This window comes from Thamnophis elegans, chromosome 2 (assembly GCF_009769535.1).
Source record: "Thamnophis elegans isolate rThaEle1 chromosome 2, rThaEle1.pri, whole genome shotgun sequence".
NCBI classification, from domain to species: Eukaryota; Metazoa; Chordata; class Lepidosauria; order Squamata; family Colubridae; genus Thamnophis; species Thamnophis elegans.
The window spans coordinates 60937936-60962229 of NC_045542.1; the positions used below are offsets into that span (position 1 = coordinate 60937936).

Consider the following 24294-nt stretch of genomic DNA (forward strand, 5'->3'; position numbering starts at 1 on the left):
CTAAGACCAACAGGATGAAGCAGTGATTTTTCATTCCTGGTTCTTAATATTTCCTATTGGCAGAAATGAACACAGTCATCGATCACTTTTAAATGCTTTTGAGGGCTTGGGGGCTGAAAATGACAATTTGGTTTAGTGGAAGTTTGAATGTGCCCCTAGAGAAAATTTTGAAACAGGAAGTGCCCATTGCATTGCTCATTTCATTCAGTGTGTGAGTTAACAGTGCATTTATTTTCTCTCTCTGATTTGTCTGAAGAAACTAAATGAAAACAGTAGTTCCACTTTTGTAGGAGCTTCCTGAACACGAAATGTTTATAGCAACATGGGAAAGACTCCTGTCTAAAATTCTGAGTAGCTACTGTCAATCATTCTCTAATCTACTGCCTTGCTAATGTGTTGGGTTATAAATCCCATTAATAGCAATGGTGGTGGAATTACTAAAGCCTAGTAACATACAATTGGAAGAAGCCACTGCGGGCCATAAATTCCAGCACTCTGCTCAGGGCAGGTATCCTGTTTAAAGCACCCCATGCCATCCATGGCCTATAAATGAAGTGGGGGGAGGAGATAGATAGATACTGATAACCATCTAGTCCTTGCTTCAGCACATCAAATGAAAAGCCCACTATCTGACTCAGTTAATTTGTTCCACTGTCACATTACTTTTTATATTAGATAGGCCACACCCATCCCTTTATATTAAATTTTCTAATATTACTTTCCATATTTTAACTATATTTTTCCATGCACTAAATACTAGAACAAAGTGGAACATGTCTTAACTTCTGTGTGACATCCTTTCATCTATTCAGGATAGAAATTGCATAGCATTTAGACTTATACATCACCCCATGGTGCTTTAAACTACTCTAAGTGGTTTATAGTGTCCCCCAACAATCTGGATCCCCATTTTACAACCTCAGAAGGATGGAGGGTGGAGTCAACTTTGAGTCCCATTAGGATCAAACTTCAGGGCGTAGTCTGAGTTTTCTTGCAATACTGTACTTTAACCCCTGCACCACCAGAATATATTATATCCCTCCTCAAAGTCAAATATATTGAACCATAAATGCATATCTCACTCTAATAACTCAACAAACCATTAGCTTTAGGAATATCATATCCCATATTAATACTTTCTGAAAAAAATACACTGAACTAACATTTATATAGATGCATTATCATTATATCTGTATATTATAGCTAGGAAAATTGGAATGCCAAAAACCCAGCTCCATTACTCATCCAGGGAGTATATTGAGTTGTAGGCAATTTGTAGACAAGGTGGTTCCTCCTGTCTATTGTGAATTAAGGCTAAAATTGTGACCACTTCCCATAATCTATCTTAACACTTCATTTTAATTCTTTGGGAAGATTAGGGAGGTTCTGCTACTTTCAGGAGTCTTGTTCGGTTTTCATTAAAAAAAAAAAAAAGAATATTTTTTGCTGAACTCTGGATCATGAAACAGAACGAAACACAAATTCCTTTTGTCTGCAACTAAAAGGCTGGATGGTGTTGAAAGTAGGGGAAACAGTTACAAGAGGAGATCAAGCAAAGTGATCTGGATTTATTTAAGTAAACTTGGGAGCAATGTGGTGTTATGTATTATAACGGAAAATAAGAAAATGAAATTTGACAACGAAAAGCATTCAACATGACACATTGGAAAGGAATACCAAATGTATAATTACCAAACTGGGAGGAAGATTGTCTAGGTTCTAGCATTACTGAGGAGGAATTAGAAGTCACGGAATGAATCTGAAGTGGAGCCAGCAATATAGTATTTCTTAAAACACAACATAAACTACTTGCAGTGGTTTCAACAGCAATCCCAGCTTGCCAGACAGGGAGAAGGTAACAGTGTTATTTGATTTGGCACAGATGAGGTCTCAAGTGCAGCCTCGGGTCCAGTTGTGGTCACCATATTGAAAAAGAAGATTAAACTAAAGTAAAATGTGTAGAGAGCTGACATTATGGAATATAAGATGTAGAAAGACAAACTGGGGGACCTCAGAAAAGGGATGGAGAGACCAATCAGAGCTCTCTCCTGTAGTTAAAGCACTCTCCATGCTATGAAAGTTTTATCTGAAGCATCTGAAGAAGAGAGTGGTTAAACACAAAGCACGGTGCTTTCATAAATGCCTATTTTTCACTTCTTGCCTGAAGTGGTTCATTTCAGATAGGAAGTAGGCATCACAGATAAAGCAGTGACACCATAATATTATAGGTAAAGGTAAAGGTTCCCCTTGCACACATGTGCTAGTCATTCCCAACTCTAGGGGGTGGTGCTCATCTCCATTTCAAAGCTGAAGACCCAGTGCTGTCTGAAGATGTCTCCATGGTCAGGTGGCCGGCATGACTAAACGCTGAAGCGCACGGAACACTATTAGCTTCCTATCAAAGGTGGTTCCTATTTTTACTACTTGCATTTTTACATGCTTTCGAACTGCTAGGTTGGCAGAAGCTGGAACAAGTAGCTCACTTCATTACACAGCACTAGGGATTCAAACCGCCGAACTCCCGACCTTTCTGATCCACAAGCTCAGCATCTTAGCCACTGAGCCACCACATCCCTTTCATAACATTATACATGACTGCTAATCTAAACATCTGATTTGTATTCAGACCACTGCATGCCCATTTAGAAAAAGAATGCAACTTAAAGTGTGTGTGTGTGTGTGTGTGTGTGTGTGTACACATTCAGGCAGAGATTTATGGGCCAAAGAGTTCAATTCCCATCATTTCCTAAGTGCCTTTCTAGAAGAACTAATGCCTGTGTAACAATTCTGATCAAGATTGACTGATTGATTGATTTAGTGCAAAAAACCCTTCCTACATCTAAACTGAAAAGGTCATGCCAATTAATCTTCTGGGCATAAAAAGTCAGATTCTAGTGTCATCCCATTCTTTCCTGATCTGCCAGTTTCTTAATTGTAAGAATCTTTCCATGATATTTTTAATGAAGTATGCAGAATCTCATCATACGATTGGAATAAATAAGTTGTTTGGAAACTGTAATCTTGAAAGAAAATTACTCAGAGAAGATGTAGAATGTCCAGTTATGAAAACTTTTAAGGAGCAATGGATGATGCTGACTCTGATCTTTCTCAGGGCTTTTAGGACCTGATTTTCTAGGAATTGGGGTGGATGGGTGGTTTTCAAATTCATATCTCAAAGCAGATGATGGGTTTACTTTATTGCTACTCAGTTTTGTTTGAAGAAATGTCATATTTGACATAGACAGACTTAAGCAGTTTTTAAAGATGAGGGATGTTTTGCTGTGGTGGTCTTAAAGGGCTTTGAGCAGCAATGTGCTAGCCTTGCATGGAACGAATTTAAATGAAACGTTGAAGCCACTTTTCCTTCCGGCCCACTTCAAAAGACTGTGGCAATGTGTCCTCCGGGGTCTCCCTCCCTGCAGGATCCAACAGGAGATGTGAAAACATCTGCTCAAGCCAGGCTGGAGCCTTTTCAGCCCTTGTTTTCCCCTTGCTAATAATTGTCAATGTTCTGTCATCTGGAGAGGAGATGTTGTATGTTCTCTCCCAGGTATTCTAATGCTAATTTGTTTAGAGAGAGGGAGGGAGAGAGGGAGGGAAGGAGGGAGGGAGGGAGGAGGCTAAACAGATGAGAACCATTTGGTTGTACTTCATTTGTTAGGAAATGCAAAGTTTTCTTGGGAAGATATTAAATGTTACCTTAGCTATACCCCAACACTATATGTTTCAAAAGACGCAAGTCAGTGGGGAACTGCACTCCATTAATCAACCTTTTTCTTTAAAAAGAAAAAGAAAAAAGACAGAATAATGCAAACATTTGATAAATCTGTGTCATTATGTCTACAGATCAAAGAGCTTTGCATATGTATTTATGCAAGGGCCAACCTAGGAAACAATAATAGCAAACATAGACAGCTTTGCAAAAATAAAAATTAGCCTGTTCTAATCTGTAATTACCAGGGAAATGTGCAAGGTAAGAGGTTGCTGGCTGTGAAGCTTTTAAACCTAAAATGCCAATAGGATGGAGCTGCGATCGTTTGAGTGCCAGCAACAAATTTCAAGCCTGGAAAATCTGAAGCTGGCTAATATTGCTAAATGCCATGCACTCAGTTTGAGTCTGGCTTAGCACCACAGCAATGTGTACAAAAGTATAGACGATAAATAAAGATCAAATCATTCGTAATGCAATTTTTCATGCAGATGACATTCATGATGAAATTCAGTGATCTGAATCCAGCAACCTGTTATTCCTTTAGAAATGTTAACATAACATTTCTAAAGGAATAACAGGTAAGAGTCAGCTCTAAGCTTCTGTCTTGTGTTTGTTTTGCTTTACTTTAGGGTGGGAGGTTTTTTTTTAACTTTTTTTCCCATAACCACTTTTACATCATTAATCTTACAGTGTGTCACCTGGGTACAATCTTTCTATCTTCATATTTAACAGTTACATCATTTTTAATCTATTTTTAATCTTACCTTTACATTTACATTTCAATTGCCTTTTAATTCAACTCCTCCCCTATAATGGTGGGAGTTCTTTTAAAGGGAACAGAAATCAGGTAAGATACAAGGGAGCTAAGGAACCATATTTTAGCTTTGCATGTTTGCAAATCTACCTGTTAGTGTACAGTTTATTGCATATCATGTAAAAGTGCAGAATGAGTGAATTCTCTAAACTATGGCTTCATTTAGACTGATCTTCCAAATATACAGTCCTAATTATATATGTAAGGACGGAATTCTGAAGTATAAAAGCACTGGAACCGGAGAAAGTATACATGAGTATTGGAATGAACATCAGTTCAACATACACAAACTCCATGTTAAATTCACAAAAGGTTTTGTTCCTTTCTCTTTCTGAACTGCAAAAACCATGCACTTGAACTCAAGAGATATAAATAGTAAGAAAGAGAATTTATTTTATTTCTTCACATGCACAGCCTCCCACTTTCCCCTTGCACTCAACCACAATTGTTCTCTGTGTCCTCCAGAGCTGTTCTAAATATTCCTACCTTTTGATTCTCTAACCCTCCCCTCGGGCAGCATCCACACTCCATCCATCTCACTAAAAACTTTCTTTGACATCCAGCCCACATTTCTTTCTTCCCTCCATTCTGTCACATCACTCCTACTCATCTCTCCTTGGAACACTTGAAAATGCTCCTTCCCGTTCAAGCCAAATGGCTGTGAGCCAACAAAAGACTGGTGATTGCAAAAAAAAAAAAAAAAAAAAAAAAAAGGGCTTAAAACTTTCCAGCAGGGAAGGAGGGAAGGGGGAGAAGTCTAATGGCTTCCGGTTTCTTGGAAGAGGAGATGGAATGGTGAGATGTTTATGATGAAGCGGAAGAACATACCTCCTCTCAAATCAACCAATGAAAACCAGTTAAGGGCCCATGTTAAAATGATCCTCTTTGGCCATAACTCAAAATAAACAGAGAGTTAATTTACACATGACAGTCACAATGAGGAGAAAGCCACAATTGTGCCTCAAGGTGCCTGATGCAACCACAAGGTCAACAGAAAAGGCTAAGGGGACACAATGGTATTTTAACTATCAAAGTAAAAGTCATCCTTTCTATGCAGTAATCGGAGAGAAAATGGAGCAATCATTCTATTTAAGTAAGTTTGCTATGGCATCTTCCAGAGGAACTTCAACAATCAAAAGCCTGATTCTCACATAAATACTAAGCTAGAATGTGCTTGGTTTGTTTTTGTGTTATTGTTACGTGCTCGATAAAACCTACACTAGTTTTTAAAGTTATTGGCTAGCATTAGATTATTTTCAACTGGTGTTTTCCTCACTTAAAACAGCCACATACAATTTTAGATTGGATGGTTGTGGGGAAAAGGAGACCTTGGTCATTATGAAGAGTGGTATTAACATAGGATAGTTTTCTGCAACTTGCTGCCATCCAAACGCAATGGACCGCAACTTCTTCCATAATTCTGAGCCAGCCACTCCCCATGGAATAAAAGGGACAGGCAACAGATCAGACAGACAGACTTCTGTATATTTTGCCATCTCTGAGTTTTGTGGATGCCAAAACATTAATTTGGAAAGATAATAGTAGTGTATGGAAAATTGATAAACAGCTCCCATGCCAGATGGCTGCATGCTTATTACCAAGTTAGTGTCTTGTATATGAGCAGTTTCAAAGATGTGACATACCATCATAGGAAGATGTGTTCCAAGTCTGAAAAATTAGCCTTCCTAGTTCCATATATTCCACAAGAATTGATCTTGTGTGAGGAGATCAGCCAAAAGCCATTTCTGGTTCAGCTGTGCCACTGACTATTTGCAACACAAGACACACTGCTGCTGCTGTGAAGAAGATGACGGGTGTTGGGGGGGGGGGGGGAGGTCTCATGTTAAAAAAATATATGGCACAAATCCCTCATCGAGGGGTGGGCTGCAAAAATTGCAGCAATGGGTTTGCTGCCCCGTTGCTGGGTGGGTGTGGCTATAGAGGGCATGGCCCAGCCAGCCTCCTGCACCATGGCAGGGGGGGATTTTTTGCCCTTCCCAGGCTCCAGAGGCTTTTCTTGAGCCTCCAGAAGGGCAAAATGGCTTCTCCTGGCTCCAGAGGCTGGAAACGGACCCATTTCTGGATTTCCAAAATCTCTGTTTTCTCCACTACCCAAGCCTCTGTGCAGGCCCTGCATAATGAACAATCCTGGGAAGCAGGGATAGGCAGGGTGGGCTTGGGTGGGCCAGCCAAGGGTAGCATTTGGGGGCTTTCCAAACTGGGGAGAATCCTAGCTAGAGGATCACCTGAACCTGTGCAAACCCTCAGCAGCCCACCCCAGCCCCATCCATTTATATGTGCACCAGTGGTGGGTTTCAAAGTTTTTTAGAACCTCTTCTGTAAGTGTGGCCTGCTTTGTGGGAGTGGCTTGCCAGCCATGTGACCAGGTGGGAGGGATTGCCAGCCATGAGACTGGGTGGGCATGGCCAACTTGTAAAATGTGGTGAAACTCACTTAACAATGCTCATGCTTAGCAACCAAAATGTTGGCTCAGAAACACTGGCATTTGAAGCATGCAAGTCTTAAAGCTGTCAAGTTACAAGACCCTTGCACCTCTAACCCTTTAGAAAAAAAACCCAGGGGTCTTTAAACTTGACAGCTTTAAGACTTGTGGACTTCAACTCCCAGAATTCTTCCTCTTGTTCTTCATCTTGATGATGTCCAGATGGGCGAGGGGAGGGAGCTGGAACCTCTTCTATAGAAGAGGTTAGAACTTGCAGGAACCCACCCCTGATGTGCACCTACAAAGGGATGCAGGTTCAGTCACATGGTCATGCTTACCATTTTCTTTTTTACTTTCTTAGTATGCCTCTGAGGAGTATGACCTCCAATAATCCCTGTTGTTTTCTCTCTCCCTGTTTTGTTTTGAATTGGAAGAATTGAAGAATGTTACCCCTTCATACTATATTCCTAAGAGAATTTCTTCAGAGTAATGGCACATGGGCCAAATGGTCATAGATATACCAAGTGTGAAGATATATACTGGGTGAAACTTGACTGGATGCCAGTAATTGCAAGAGGGATCTTAGAGTCCTAGTAGGCAATTGCTTAAATGTGAGCCAACAGTGTGCAGCAGCAGACAAAAAGCCAATGCAACCCTAGGCTCCATTAATAAAGGAATACAATCAAGATCAAATTCTAGCACCATTCTATAAAGCCTTAGTAAGACATACTTGAACCAGTTCTGGTCCCTAGAATACAAAAAAGATGGTGATACTGGGAAAGAGCACAGAGAAGAGCAACAGAAATGATTAGGGGGCTGGAGACTAAAACATTCAAAGAACGGTTACAGGAATTGGGTATGTCTAGTGACTAGTCTAATGAAAAGAAGGACTGGATAGCACTGTTCCAATATTTGAGCATCTCCTACAAAAGACGAAAGGACTTTCCAAAGCAGCAAAAGGCAAGGCAAGAAAAAATGATTACAACCACTGCAGCATCCCCATGGTCACGTGATCAAAATTCAGATGATCAGCAACTGGTTCATATTTATGTGTGATCCCCAGTATCCCGGGGTTGTGGGACCCCCATTTGCAACCTTCTGACAAACAAAGTCAAGGGGGAAGTCAGATTCACTTAACAACCATGTTACTAACTTAACTGCAGCGATTCACTTAACAACTGTGGCAAGAAAGGTCATACCATGGGGCAAAACTCGCTTGACAAATGTTTCACTTAGCAGGATAAATTTTGGGCTTGGTTGTGCTTGTAAGTTGAGGACTACCTGAAGAATTAACACCCACAATCTTTTACTTGGATGGATTTTGTGGCAACAAAAAAGAGGTTTGTTATATAAGCTGAAGTGGCTCAGACAATTGATTAGATCAAGCCCTGCCAGAAGGGCCAATGCCTGTCAAACAACCCCCATCTAAGAGAGTTAATCCTCCCCATTTCTTTTCCTTTATTGGCCCAAAACTGGGACGATATGTAAACTACGTTTTCCAGGAAAGAACTGGAAATGAATGAAAAATTCAACAAAGGATAACAGTTGTATAGAGAAAAGGTGCCCCGGGCTTTATTTCTTATAGGAAACACATGAAGGGTGAATGACAGATTGCATCCTGAAATTACCTTGGTTCACAAAGTACAGAATTGTTTTTACTACTCTAGGTTAACAAATTGATAGTCTGTACACATTCATAAGCAACATTCTACTGTCTTCTCCAAGAACATATTCCCAACTGCAGGCTAAAATTGCTTTAATCTAGGTTTTGGATGGGAACTCTGCATTTTTGAAAGAAAACTACAAGTAAGTCCATGAAATTTTTGGAGTTGAATTTCTTTTACATCTGCTTTGGCATCATGCTAGACTTTTGATAAAATCCAGTTATATGCATCTCGGTCTAGTCCCTGAACGAACATTTTAAAATTCATATGTTCTTTATTTTATCACTGGAGATTTGGAAATATTCATTTTTTTTTAAAAACCACTTTGATTCATTTATTGACTTTTCATCTACTGCTGATAGGTGTGGTTTTTGCTTGTGGTATCTGATTTTATAGTACAGAAGTTGACATCATCTCAAAATCATTACAGTATGTCAGCATACATGCCAGAGAGGTTTATAATAGCAAGCTGAAGGTAGTGACTATTCAACTGATTTCCTGAACAGCAGAATATTCTGTATAGATCAGGGGTGTCAAACTCAAGGCCTGCGGGCTGGATCCAACCCAGGGGGTGCTCACAGGGCTAGCCTGGAAACAGAAAAAGACTGGCCCGTGGTGCCTCTGGCAGCCAAAATGGGGCACAGAAGGGCTGCGAGAGGTCCCCATACACATGTGCTATTTTGTCTGGCAGGGTGCTGCAGGAAGCTGTCCAGGCTGAAAATGAGGCATGGGAGGGCCTCGCGTCCCCCCACAATGCCACTATGCCCCATTTTGGCCAGCAGGGTGCTGCAGGAGGCATCCATCCTGTCTCCCCCCTCCCCCTGGCTGGCCCACAGAGGAGAACCACAATACTGATCCAGCCCTTCGAACAAATTCAGTTTGACACCCCTGGTATAGATCATTCCATTTGATGCCTGGGTGGCAACTCCTGGTTTAAATGTTTCTACCATGAGAGGAAGAACTATCTGCACATAGGACAATACATAAAGAAATATGTTTAGTTGGATCTGTCTTCCCTGATAAGTTTCTTTTTTAATTTAGTTAGGAAGGAACTTAATGCGGCAAACATATATGGAATGCTGCTATTATGTCATATCTAGTCCTTCTTTTCGCTAAACTGGCCATACCCAAATTCTGCAGCCGTTCTTTGTATGTTTTAGTCTCCAGGCCTTTGGTTGCCTCTACAAAAATGATTGGAAATGTCTTGGGTAGGCCAGGCAAATCTGCCTGTTCCCAATCTGTGCAATATCAAGGAGGTGAGAAGGAGGATTCCCAAGTAGATTTGTTCTACTTGGGAATGGTGAGCTTTTCATAATAAGTCATGCCTGAGAAAGAGAGAGCATTCAGATCCACATTCTCCCTCCAACATAATCCTTAGTTTGATGTTCTCTTTTCCTCTGACACAAACATACACACATCCCATACAGAATTAACATGATGGGCCTGGAATGAATTTCCTTTGATGTTTGCACCAATTGAGAGACCAGGTGAGAAGGAGAGAAAGGGAGTGGAGGCCCAAATGAAAGGATTTTTAAAAAGTGTTTGCTGCCAAGAAATTGCACCTGTAATCTGACTTCAAATATAACCTTCCTTTCCCCTCCGTACATTAAGAGGTTGGGTTCCCAGCTGGAAGAGCTCTAAGATTCATCATCACGCAAATTGGCTGGTTTTGTCAAAAGTTTGGATACATCAGATGCCATTTCCTATAAAATTACAGCATTTTTAAAAATAGCATAACCCAGCCCTCATTGTGTTGATTAAAAAAAAAAGACCTTGTTGTGGTTACCATAATAGTCGCATAAGTCTAGAAGATGCAATAAATCACTAATAAGGATGGTCTTTTAACAGTTGTTTGGAAAGCGTTAAGTGAGTGTTGCTATGTTTATGCAAAAAGCAGAGCCCTGGCTTGCTGAATCATGAGTGTCTTTGAGCTGTCACTGTAACGATGAATGGCTGCCTGCCTGCGATGCTATGGCCGCTACAAACCATTAGTGTGGGAACGCCTACAGACTTTGCTTCACTAAAAGCAAGAAAAGTCACCTATTCCTGGTGTCTTTATGGGCATGCACCACTGGTGGAATTCAATATTTTTTACTACCAATTCTTTGTGCGTGGCTTGGTGGGTGTGGTGTGGCTTGGTGGGGCATGGCTTGGGGGCATAGCAGGGGAATATTACTGCAAAATCCCCATTTCCTCCAGATCAGCTGGGACTCGGGAGGTGGAGAATAGAAGGGGGCAGGGCCAGTCGCAGATGATATTTACCGAACTACTCAAAATTTCTACTACCGGTTCTCCAGAACTGATCAGAAACTGCTGAATGCCACCTCTGACATGCACATGTACTTTTCAGGATCTAATAGGCTTGCATTGCCTTTTTCTGCAGGTTTTTTCCTTCCCCAATTTAGACCAACAACCTTAGAAGTTTCCTAGTGGCCTCCCATCCAACATTAACTTCGACTGAACCAACTTAATTGTACTGGATCAACCAGTCTAGGTGCCTGTCTAGTTACAGTTATTCCCCAATGCTGGTAATTTCTGCACAATATAACTTTCACCAGGACCTTTCGAAGCCGAATTGGAAAACAAGGCCTCCGCTGCAGGCCTGAGCAGCCAGTATATAGTTCTGGGAGCCCATGGAGCTCAAAGGGAGCCCATGAAGGGGAATTTTTTAAAAAAGAAAATCTGCTTATAAATGCCATTACAACTCAACTATAACAACTGTTATGCGCTTCTAATCAATCTAGTATTAAATTCATTGCTTATGTATATTGTTTCATTATTGTATATACATTAATCTGTATTGTTGTTTTTATTATCTTTTACAGAAGTACCTGTCCTCTTTTTAATATATTTGCAAGTATGTTCGAATGGTTAGGGGGGCTCATATTAGTCTTGTTCCAACACTTAATAATCCTCTCGCTCGGCTGTTTGCAGCGGTTTGGGAGAGACGTCGTGAAGCGCCTCTAAGAGCCGAAAAGCTTCGCGAACACAAACCAGTCGAGGGACCGAGTCACCCTCAATCAACTCCGCGCCTGAGTGAGCTGGACACGGGTTGAAGCGAGCCTCCCGAGAACGCCCAAGCAGGTGCCCAGCGGCATACGCCGGCTTCGCTCCAAGCTCAGCCGAGTTTCTTCAGCAGCCTCGCTGGACGAGGAGCGCTCGGCTTGCCCGGGGCTTTCGGGTTCACGTGAGCTGTTGGCTCCGGAGCAATTCTGGGCAGCCCTGAGAGAGGCAGCCTTAGATTCCCACGCCTTAGATGGGAAGCGGGGGCCAAGAGAGAGGCGCGGATTTGAACCAAGGAGATTCCCCCCTCGTCTTGAACTCCTCCCAGCTCCGACACAGAATCTGAAGAGTTCTGTTCCTCGGGGGCCACTGAACCCTTGCGGGTCTCTGTTTTTATAAAGGCGAAGGAGGATTATTGGCAGGTTCTGGAGACGCCGAGGGCCCGCCATTCAATACAAATCCCTTCCACCCCGCGGAAGAAAGGGGCTAAGGGGGCGGGGGAGAGGGAGGAAGAGAGAAAGGCATTCTAAGCAGGCTCGTGGGATTTTTAGAAAGAAGGAGAAAAAAGCAGTGGGTGGAAACGCGATCTGCCACTTCGACCGCCCTCGGTTGTGACCAGTTTTAAGTGAAGGCTGGCTGGGCGGCAGCGAACGTGTAAAGAAGGAACACCTTAGGGGCATCTCGAGAAGGGAGTTTAAATTGAGCGAAAGATGGATGGGCCTTCTTTGGGAGGGGAGCGAGTTGGAAAGAATAGAGCATTCTTCTCCCGACTTCCTGTGAGATTTTGTTCACGTTGCTTCCCCTCGAATCGAAATCGTTCCAGTGGCACTTCGGAGGCATTCCGCGCACTTCTTCCAAGAGAATCTCTGTTCACAATTAACAGCTTTGTCGACGACAGCGGCAAGTTCCTCCCCCACCCCCACCCCCCGCGGCCAAGTTTGAGGGATCCGGGAGAATCTTATCCTCCACTTCCTTGCCCCGAAGGGAGTATGGAAAAAAGGAAAGCTTTTATTTTCTGAAATGTTGTGGGTTGCTCAATCAAGAAAATCTACCCGCCATCTCCCCCCACCCTCGTGCTGGCAGTTATATAAACCCATATATATATATATATGGGGTGTGTGTGTGTATACACGTACATACATACACACACACACAGAGAAAGATAGATAGATGATAGATAGATAGATAGATGATAGATAGATAGATAGATAGATAGATAGATAGATAGATGATAGATAGATAGATAGATAGATAGATAGATAGATAGATAGATAGATAGATAGATAGATAGATAGATAGAAATTTTAATAGCCAGATTAGAAAAATGCACCAGAATGGGATTTCTATTCACTTCGACTCCAGCCCCGAGTTGACAAATAATTTTAATATAGGCTTTTTTTGAACCAAACGGATGACCTGGTACTCTGGTCATCAAGATTTGCACCCGACACATAGTTTTCGTATATTTTTAAAAAGAAGGCAGAACTCCGACAATCTCCCCCCGTCTTTCTTTGCCCTGCATTGGAGGCCAAGAGCTTAACTTGCCCGCCTTTTGGCTGCGGAGCCTTTTAGATGCCGTGCTCCGAAGTCGAAGGAGAAATGCCCAAGCGATCTAACACCGCTTAGCCAGCCTGTGAGAAAACTTTTTCTCCTTTCTATGGTTAGCTGGGGGGTGTCAAACTCCTACTGAAGTGAACGGGACCCTTCCGATTAAAAATCCACTCCTAATGTCTAAAGTTAATTCAGTCTTTGAACACAATTTTCGACAAGGGGGGGGGAAGGAGGGAAGGGGTGAAAGTCTTCTTGTCGCCCTTGTCAACCACAGTCAAGATCGAGAAACTTTCGGGGGGGGGGGGGGTCTAATTCACCTCGACGAGTGCGAGCGACGACTCATAAACCTACCCTACCCCGAGCAGAAAGGACAAACAAACTCTGGAGCGGGGAGGGGAAAGTTTTTCACTCTGTCCTTCGGCTTTTCCAATTTTTGTCTCTCTTTAAACTCTTGGCTGTTTGCTCAACTCGGAGCGCCCGGCCAGCGCAATCCGTTAGGCGGCGTGCCCTCCTGTGCATGAGGGAACCGGAACGGCTCCGCCGGCGGCTTCTTCGAATTTATTCTCGGCAGAAGTCGCTCAAAGCGGCGCAATCCGTCGAAGGCAGACGAGACACTGGGGTTCTTCCATAGGAAACCTGGTAAGGACGGGGTGGTCGGAGACCCCTTCTGATTTCTTCGACTAAGTGCCTTGTTGGATCCTGCAGCTCAGGATCCAAATCACGTGTCTTCGGAAGTCAGCCTGATTTAGTTCCGTGGAAGGTTTATTTTCCTTTTTTAAAAAACTGCAAAAAAGAAAGCGAAAGAAAGAAAGAAAGAAAGAAAGAAAGAAAGAAAGAAAGAAAGAAAGAAAGAAAGAAAGAAAGAAAGAAAGAGTCGAAAACTCATAAAGCCTTATTTCAACTAAGGAAGGTTTAACTAACTTCAGTTTCATTTTAGGTAGAATTAAGGAGGAGGTTAAAAATAATCGGAATCTCAATCTGTCACAGGAATAATTAATTCCCAGGGACAAAGACAAAAGGAAAACAACGCCCGTGCCCCCTCTTTCGCCTTTTCCTATGCCATGGGCAGCATGAAAAAATGCTGCTTCCCGTGGTTTAAAGATTTTGGAGTGGTTAGATCCGACTTTCCAAAACATTTAGACTACATACAACGGAGACAATTTTTTTTTAAAAGTATTATTTAATCTTAGATAAACCATTGATTTCTTAATATCTGTGTATTTCACACTCTTCGTTTAAAAAAAAAAACAATTCCAGGATTGTCAATTATTCCAACAATGCATCGAAGCTATAATTGATATAGTTTTAATAAGCGGGGACCGATTTAATAAATTTTCATCATCATCTTTCGCAATATTTCGGGACTCAATTCCACCTCTGCAGATCCAGCAGCGCATCCGGTTCGCGTGCAAATAGCATTTCTTTCGCAAGTATAATTGATGGAGTCTAGTTTTATGCAGCTCTTCATGGCTCATTAGTCTGAGGCTGACTTGCAAAGTGGAAATCGGGATCTTGGTTCGGATTCCGACGCCCAGGAAATCCTTCAGTTCCTCAGATGACACCAGACGTGTAAAATCTCAAGCCATTTAGCGCAATATGACGAAAATGCTTTGGAATTCCCCTTCTGTAAGGGAAACTGTAAAGGGTGTGGGGGGGGGAGGGGAGAAGAACGTTTTCACACGACTGCGGCTAGTTTTCTTATTCAGAATGGAGAATCTCCATAAGCATTTAATGTCTCGGATTCAGCCACGGGACTTTTCCTGCGCTTTTTATGACTCTTCTCTTTCACTTCCAAATCCGCTTTATTTAACTGTTTCCACCTGTGAAGTTCCTCTCCTGTGTTATTGGAGACAAATTGACCGCCTCTCGCGGTTTATCTTGACTTCACTTGATCCAAAGAGCCAAGATTTCATAGCATTTTAACGTGTCAATTCAGCCGCTGGGGCGAGGAAGACAGACCCGATACCGATGTGACACTGGAATACCCGCTAAATCAGATACCGAAGAAATGGCCTCAACAAACTTTCATCCCGGCTTTTAGCAAAGGACCTGACCTCGAGAGAAGCGTACTGAACTTCATGAATGGCGCGCAAAAGCTATGAAACCTTAGGTCTCAGCGGATCAGGTTTACTGCTCTGGCTACTACTATCTAAACAATATTTTTCAGCGGAACAAACTATCTTCTCCATTTGGGACGATGCACCTCTGCAAAATGCGTGGGGGGGGGAACTATCTCAGATACTAGAAAACACTGGATTCAATTAAAAATGGGAATCAGACGCAATGTAAGAGAAAAGGAACCTTCACCTGCCAGAAGGTCGACAGGTAGGAGCTATTAATAAGAGACCCTGGCCTGCGACAAAAGATGAGGAAGAGAAGAAATAACAGACATTCAGGTTTGGGGACTGAGGGAGCTCTAGGAGAATCAATGAGGGGTAGATACATTCAGAAGCACCAAATCGCCTTCCCCCCCCCCCCTCCATGTCGGGCGATTTTGCCTTATGTCTCTTGTCTGTGGGTTGGGGAGGCCCAAACGAACGCCTCCTACATTACCTCCGGGACTGGGCGGCCTATAAATCTAATAAATTGAACTGAATTGAATTGAATACCTGGGAGAATGGCTAGAGCTCCAAGGTGGGAAGCGAGCAGGCTTTACAAGAGGGGAGACAAGAAGCAGCGCAGAACTTCGGGGGCAGTTATGGAGACCAGGGCAGAGACCAATAGGGCTTCCTGGAGTAAAGGAAGGCTCAGGATCTCGGAGAATCTCTACCAGGCTAACCTTGACCTTAAAGAAGGTCCTACTAAACCTTCTTGAACTTGACTATTCAGAAGTCGATAGGTAGGTTCTACTTCTGAATAGTTTGTCTGTGTGTGTGTGTGTGTGTGTGGCGCGGGGGGATATAGACTTTAAGCTGCCCTTCTGGCTCAGCAACTTAGAAACGCTTGTTTCTCTTCCTCCCTTTTTTTTTCAGCAAAGGGGGTGGGTGGGTGGAATTCCGAATCTACCAAATTCCAACCACCGAGTCTGTGGAAAAATGAGTAGGGGAGGAGGAAGCAGGGAGTCTCCCTTGGCGGTGGTGCCAGGACTATATTGGGCTCCAGAGGAAGCTTAATATGCAGCGCAACTCTTGAGATGGGGCGATGGTTCCTCCCGTTACATGGAAGACAAAGTCTAGCACCCGAAATATAACGTTCCAAGCAGTCCCAATGAAAGGGAGGCTTTGAAACCTCCCACATAAGCCCTAACTTCGTAACTAAGAAAATGCAAAAATTTGCTTAAATACCCTAATTACTTCGACTTAACCAAATTCACCAAGCTTAAAGAGAACTGCTAAGATAGCAATAGCACTTAGACTTATATGCCACTTCACAGCCCTCTCTAAGCGGTTTACAGTCAGCATTTTTTCTCCCAATAATATGGGTCCACCAAATGCCTGGGAACAGGGTCGTTGAGAGCCACAGTCTTACTCCTAAATCGCTGCAGCCTTAATTAACAAAGCGGGACGGGGCTCAGGGAGACCCTTTTGCTCAGGATCGCGGAGGATCGTAAACCCCTGGCCAAAAGTGGTTCCGCGCGATAACCTAGGCTCAACCGAGGTTCACTATTTTGTGAGACGACCGCCACGATGCGCGGGGGTGAGGGGCGAGGACGCGCCTACAGGCTTAGGCAGCGCTCAGTCCTCAGCGGATTCGCAATGGAAGAGGGCTGACCGGCCAGCTGCCGGGGAAAAAAGCCTCTTCTCCCACTCCCATCCGACCCCGCCTTTGCACGGTTCGTTTTTGGCCACGGCACAGTTGTGCTTTTCCACGTGGCGCCATCTAGTCAAAGAAGCGGCTTTGCTCGCGGTCGCTGCCGCCGCCCGCTGACTCGGATCGCTCTCCGCCGCCGCCTTCAAGCACAGTCTGGCGGAGCCTGGACAACTTCAGCCAGATCCTCGCCTCTCTGGAAGTACCGGAGGGGAAAAAAAAGAGCGAAGGCGCCGGCACGGGAGCGCAAGCTTCCACCGGCGAAGCCTCAACTCAAATAGCCTCTCGGCCTCGCAGCTCCGTAACCTTTTCGCCTCCCCGGGCTCTTTAACGGCTCATTAGCCAATAAGAATGGCTAATCGCCTCCCGCAGTCCTCCGCTCCCCGCCCTACGGGGGGAGACCCGGCTCACCATTGGCTGCTTTTGATCAACAAAAGGGGGGCTAATTACCATGCGGCGGGCTGCTCTTATAGGCTCCGAAGGGTGCCAGTCAGGCGCGCCTGTACTCCGCCCTCCTGAGCTCCAGCCTGGCCGGCAAAGGCGCCTTGGTGCGTCGCCACTCGTCGGCTCGGAACTGGGCTGCGAAGGCTGTGAGCGATGCTGCGCTGCTGACCCGTGCCGGCCGGCCCCCCACGCATCATGTTCCCGGGGTTACCGCCCGCGGGCTCCTGCCTATGGGCCAGCCGCGCCTGATCGGCGGCCGTCTCCCCGATGCCCCCGGCCCCCCTGCCTCGTCGCCGCTGCTCCCGCCGGGGCGAAGGAGGTGGCTGCTGCTTCTCCTCTTCATCATGCTCGCCTTGTGGCTTTGCATGGTCTACTCTTGCGTCGCCGGATCGTGCACTTCAGCCGCGCCGGGGCTGATGCTGCTGGGCTCTTCGCTGCCGTCAGCTCGGAAAACGCCCGGTCCGGAACTCAACCAGCTGCTGCTCCCAGCCCGGACGGCCAAGGTCCAGCTGAGAGCCGATCCGGAGAACGACGAAGACGAAGACGACGAAGAGTTGGGTGGCGGCGGCAGCAGCAGCAGCAACAACGGAGTGGCTCCGGATTCCCCCAGCTTCATTTCCAGTTTCCTGAATGGCTCTGGGACGAAGCGGCTGCCCCAGGCAGTGATCATCGGCGTGAAGAAGGGTGGGACTCGGGCGTTGCTTGAGTTCCTGCGGGTCCACCCGGACGTTCGAGCGGTGGGCGCTGAGCCTCATTTTTTTGATCGCAACTACGAGCGAGGACTCACCTGGTACAGGTATGCCGGACTTGGGAGATAGGGCGTCCCGTCTCGCTTTGATTGAAATTAGCACCGTCGGTGGGGAGTGAACCCTATTTAAAGACGGGGATCTCTTGCCTTTTTCGGCCTCATCGTCTCCCCCCCCCTCGTAGTGATCGAGTTGGAGCCGCGGCGTGGACCAAAGTGCGGCGTGGTGGGGTGCAAGTCGATTAACTTTCTGTCTTAACATAGCGCACAGCGATCTGTTTCTTTTTCTTCCCTTTGAAAAGTCTGAGTTAAGAAAGCGCCTTCTCCTTTCTTTTTCCCCGCGCCCCTCCCAAGTAATTGCTACTAGCTTGATAGCGAGTGCTTTAGTGGCCAGGGGCTACTCATGCAAAAAGGACCTTCCCTTTGCCCGTTAATTGCTCTATCCACGCGCCTTCTTCTTAAATTAGCCTCTGAAAGGCCCGTTGCCCCGCGGAATCTCGAAGGAGGTCTCTGAACGTTGTCTCTTCTGCAATCTACTCTCCCTATTTTAAGAGAGAGAGAATGAATGGATGAAAGAAAGAATGAAAGAAAAAGTGAATGAAAGAAAGAAATGAAAGAAAGAGAGAAATGAAAGAGAGAGAGAGAGAAAGAGATTGTTTTAAATTCATCTAGATGGAGAAGAAAATATTCGAAGGAGGCTTGGCATCGGTTGGTATGGAGGGGAGGAAACGAACTGCTTTCTGCTTTGAGAGCAGAAGTCTTCTTATCTGCTCCAGAAAGAAAGCAAAACTGTAACGGAATCCCGAAGTCGCCGCTTGGGATCCGTTTCTTAAAACGAAGCGTCGCAATTTTTTTTTAATTTTTTTTTGCCCGCCTTGCGATGCTGGGTGGCAATTTGGATGTGGGGACTCGCAGTAGTCCTGTGCCCTCCGCACTCCCCAGAATCGTTGCGAGGTGGAGGGGTGGGTGGGGGCAGAAAAAAATAACCCCCATTCTCTCCCTTTTGCGCATCGCGGGCCATTGAAGCGGTGGCAGATCAAAGCGGCGGTCCTCCCGCTTTCTCAACCTCTGCAGCCCAGTTCAAACGGCGAGGAGCACTTCCCGACGTTCCTCTCTAGCGCCTTCTTGGGTCGACGCGGGCGCCAAGAGGCAAACGCCTCCGGGTGCGCAGTATAAACTCTGCTGGGCGGAAGGAAGCACTGCAACTCTGGTGCTCGGCTTCGGGCTTCCGCGCTCTTAGCTTGGGAATGCCGTTATCCCAAGTCTGAAGAAAGCTTGAGGGCACCTTTAAGCCAACTTCGAAGAAGTCCGCTCAAGAATTTCCCAACCGAGACGCGTTTTAAAATCAGGAACTTCTCTGGAAAAATGCAATTAAATCGGGAGTGAGGGAAAATGTCACTTATTTACTCGTCTGAATGTGACTGAAATCGCTGCAACGGCCGAGATCGGGATCAGTTTCCAACCTAGCCATTTCTGGCTCCAGCTGGTCTGCTTCCTGGCCCTTTTAATCTTTGCTCCCTTTGGTTCCTTCTCTTGATGGCACACGTTGATCTGTGGCCCTTTCTCCTTGCCTTTTCACCTTCCTTTCTAAACCAAAGCCAAATTTATGAGAACAAAAGTTAGCATCCCAAGGCCTCATGAACAGATATTTGCTCAGTTGTGTGATGCTGTCCCTTTGGAGAGGAGGAGTTCTATCATTTCAAACTGAAAATGGAGAAGGGTTATGTAGGATAGGTGGTGAGAGAGAAGGGAATAGAAAGTTGGAGACACTCACTAAGCATTCTAAGGCAGTTTTGCTCAAAAAGTTAAGGAAAAAGTTGTATCTCATCTTCTGATGCAAATATTATTTTTTAGTGGTAGTATGTGGCGCATAGTGGAGGTGAACTGCAGGGCATCAAAAACCATAGGCCTAAGACTAATACAGTATGTACAACAGGTTGCAGAAATACAAGTTAAAATAAAGTAAATTACATTCTGTAGAAGTGGCTGGATTTATATAGTAGCTGTGATTTAAATAAAGTTTAATGTTTCAATTAAAAGTGGTTTAATTTTGTATTCCTTGACCTGTCCTAAAACCTAATTTGTATTCCTCCTTATTTACACTGTTGCCCCCCCCCCCCATTTCAGTAAAAGTATGGAGAGAGAAAAAAATCAATGGGGAATTTTCTACTCTGTTTCAGATTATGTGAACTGATGTTTTTATCAACATTTGGTTTGTATGTTAAATATTTTTGGATTAAAATATCTCAAAGGAAATAGGAGCTTGGCTAAACAAAATATCTAGGAGCACTCACTGCTTTTAAAAGTAATGACAAATGGTACTAACTAATTGTTGCAATAGACTTTCTTTATGGGAGAGCTTGTTTTTCAATGTTTTACAGAGCCTGCTATCAAGAGAATTTAAGAAGGAACAAAACTAAATCCTAAAAAAAGAATTAAATTACATTAAAAACCAAATCATCAAATGTTCTCTTTGTTTCTGAGGATTTGTGATGGATTTATGGCTTTCTTGACAAAATTGCTCAGACATTTGGGGGTCCGTTTTTTTCTCCTGATAGATTTGTTCTGCTGCCAACTTTCCTAGCTCAGCTCTTTTGTCATACAGTACTTGGTGATTATGTGAGCTTGTGTGAATGTCCTTCGTGGAGTCCAGGAGGCAGAGTTCCCAGATGGAAGGGACAAGCAAAGGAAGACAATTTTTAAAAGATCCTCCTCAGCCTGCATCTGATGAACAGAGCTGTCAGGAAGACAAGAAACGTTAGCTATTACCGCAAGATGAACTTAGGAAAGTTTCCAAGTAATTTAGGAGTATGGGAATGTGGAGGAAAGAAGCATGCCTTTGCAGTTTTGCTCAACATGTTACCTAAATCTTCTAATTATTGGGGATTAAATGACACCCTAGCATTGCTCCCATTCTAATATGGCCTTGTTGTAACCAGAAGTTTAGGTTTGAATAGATTATTTTGCTCAGATTATGTCATGAGAAAAGTGTAGTAAACCCAACCTGTAGCTGGGAAATACGGCCTCCGGTTTGTTTTGTATAGGGCTCATGCCTTGCTTTCAAATAACAGGAAATTCATAGCAATGATTAACACCCCCTTGAAGTCCAGTTTCAAAGGTTTTCTAGAAATGTGCATTGTTCATTTTTATGTAACTCTTAACATAGGCCATGAAATTGCAGCCAGATGAACTCTACATTTGAAAGGCATAATGGTTTTACTTAGAAAGCGGTGGCTTGTTGTCTATGCCTCTTTGATTAAAAAGAGATGTGAACTGTGTTGATTAGGGAGATCTGATAGCAGACTAATGATTGCAGAACTGGAAAAGATAGGGATTGTTATTCAAAATGGTGGACAAATAAAGCAAAATGGAATTAGCTGAAAAAAAGCGAGTGGACTGGACTGGTACAATTTAACAGTGGCATTGTAATACATGTGCATACGGTATATCTCACTTCCTCTCCCCTGCTGTTATGTTACTCATTATGTATTTCTATTCTCAGTCCAAGGGAATAGTGTTGCCGTTTTCATATAACAATTTTTTTCATGTATTTCTCAACTATTCTTATTGCTACCTTGTTCAAAGAGAGCATTGCATACTCCGAAAGCAGTGGCAAGTAAGAGGTTTTGATATGCTTTAATTGTTATTAAATTATTGTGTGCATGAAGAAAGTTGTACTAAACAAATATGCAATGTGCTGAAATGCATTGTAGATGTTTATTTAATTGACTAGGAATATAAAAGTTTCCTAATCAAGTATCAGTGAATACTTTCTTATCTTATGTTATGCTTCTCCAAACAAGGTCAGTCTGTCCTGTTTAAGGTGAAATAATAAGTTTCTGGGTGTTAAGTAGATCAATTTCTTGAGCTAAGTAAGCACATGAAAACTATTTAAAAACATACAGCAAACTGAGATAATACTCCTAAGAAGGAAATAAAAATAATAAAATAATAATGGGAAAATACAGAGGTTATAAACTGACAAAAAAAGTGACCTGAATAAAAACAAACTGCAGAATATTTTAATCCAGTATTTATCCATTTATCCAGCAATTTAGGGTTATGAACAGCACAACTACTTTAGTTGTAATATCATTGGCTTTTTGAAGACTTAAATACACATGAAGTTAACTCCTGTTTGAAAGTATAGCACCAACAGAAATGACTGTGAACTGAAGCACTTCGGTTCAATTATTATGTACAATAATTATGAGCTCTTCAATTCCAAGACATTTTAATAAGTTAAATTTACAGTTATGCAGAGATTTCATTTAGAGTAGCCTTCAGTTGAGGTCAATAGAACGAACATCTGATTAGAGATGTGGGTAAATGTGAAATTAGGCTATGATTTAGAAATGGAAGCCATGAGATGAAATAGATGCAGAGTGATCCAAAAGGATAATGTTAATTGTCAGATTAATGATTTTGGCTATAAAACACTTAATTTAAATTTCGAGATCAATTCTGTGTGTACTCTCATGTAAGGAGCAGAGCTGATGGCATTTAAAGGGCAATCAATAGTTTAATTTACTGGTGTCAGTTATGCTTTCATAAAGTTTCCTTCCCTTCAACAATCAAAGAATTGAAATAATTTTACCATGAAAACCCCATGCACGTCTATTTTTTTAAACTCTACCAGCATTGTGTGGGATTTCTAAGTAAGTGTGAAGGTTTGCAAGCCTTAAAGGGTTTGCCATATTAAGGACCTGGATCGTTTGATTGCACAGTTAGCAAAAGCTATTTTCCTCTGCTCTGCCAATTCAACTTCAGAGTTGGCTATATTTCATGCAATAGCAAGTTAATCATGGTAGAACTCTTGCAGTTATTAGTCACTATTGAATTATTTGGTGACTAAATGATGGGTGATTTTTACTAGAGTAAAAGCAAACCCTTTGTCTTTTATGTCCTTGAATGAATTATATTTAGCATTTAGGCGTGATTGTTCAAATATAATATCAACACGCCTAACTGTTGTTTATCTAGGAAAGGGAAACACTGGTGATTATCCTGTTTTCTACGAAACATCAGGACTTTTTCCAAATGTGTGGTTCCGAACAGATTTTACACCAAAGCCAAGTTTGAGTTGTGTGATAATTTTCATTGCTTCTTTTGATGTGATCATCTTGGATTCAGTAAGAGTTTTGCTCCAGGGAATGTTGCCTGAAACAAGCAGATGCTGAGAATGGCCATATGTGTGTTTCTAATTTTAATTTATATTACTGCTTTTTCTATCTTTCTACAGCTTTTGAATTCTGAAACCATCCTGAAGAAAATACTGTTTCTGGGAAAAATTGAAACCAGAGAGGGGTGTGTCTATTTGGCCTATTTAGGATTGCTAACAATGTTAACTGTTTCTAGATGTACTCCCTAAGAAAATACCTCTGTTTACATTACCTGGTGTTTTCTACTTATCTTGATACTTTATTTGCTTCTATGGAGACATTAAAAAAACTAGTTTAGGAGAAAGATGTATATGCTCGATTCAAACGTGAAAAGTTTTTGAATGATCTTGCGATCTAAATTTCAACACCAGCTTAATCTTTGCTGAGAAAAAACATATGCTGAAAATAGAGTTAAATAATACTGCATAAATGAGAGTCTTCTATTGTTGCCTGCGTCTAGTTTCATCACTTTGCGTTATAGCATTTTGGAAAGGGAAATCTAAAGAGTTGTCATGGTTTGTTAAGGCAGACAATGTTAAAGCATCTTGAGAGTTCTGCATTAAATTAGCTGCTTGAACTAGACTGTAAAATGGCTGATCAATCCTTCTGGGTGAGAAATAGGGGGGAAAACTAATTGCAGATAGGATCCCTACCTCCAATAAGTGGAATAAGTCAATATTTAAGGGCACTCTTTGCTTTAGGGCTGGCATAGCTTACTCTAGTTCAACCACCCTTGTTCAGCTTAAGTGATTCATTAAAATAAAATGCTTCTTTCTAATTAATGTATCTAATCTATTATTCTAAGGCTAATTCAGCAAATATGCAAGCAGTTTTTCCTCCTGGAAGGAAACATAGTTTTGTGAAACTAGTAATTATACAATTGCATGGTTCAGACTCCAAGGAAGCGCTATTAAAAGATCACAGGGGGAAAAAAGAAATACTACTGAAATAAGTACAGTTCTGCAGTTTATATGAGCAGTATGCAAGACATCTGCATAATATGGTTTCA

The 24294-nt window shown here is 42.9% G+C and overlaps 1 protein-coding gene across 1 annotated transcript in view; it reads left to right on the plus strand.

Annotated features, from left to right (window-relative positions):
* Nucleotides 1–17413: 17413 nt before the first annotated feature.
* The window catches only part of LOC116503006 (heparan sulfate glucosamine 3-O-sulfotransferase 3B1-like), a 44454-nt gene continuing 37573 nt past the window's right edge, over nucleotides 17414–24294 (plus strand). The window contains 1 exon segment of the mRNA XM_032209092.1: nucleotides 17414–18174. Within this exon segment, the coding sequence (XP_032064983.1) occupies nucleotides 17609–18174 (566 nt within the window). The 5' untranslated portion in view covers nucleotides 17414–17608.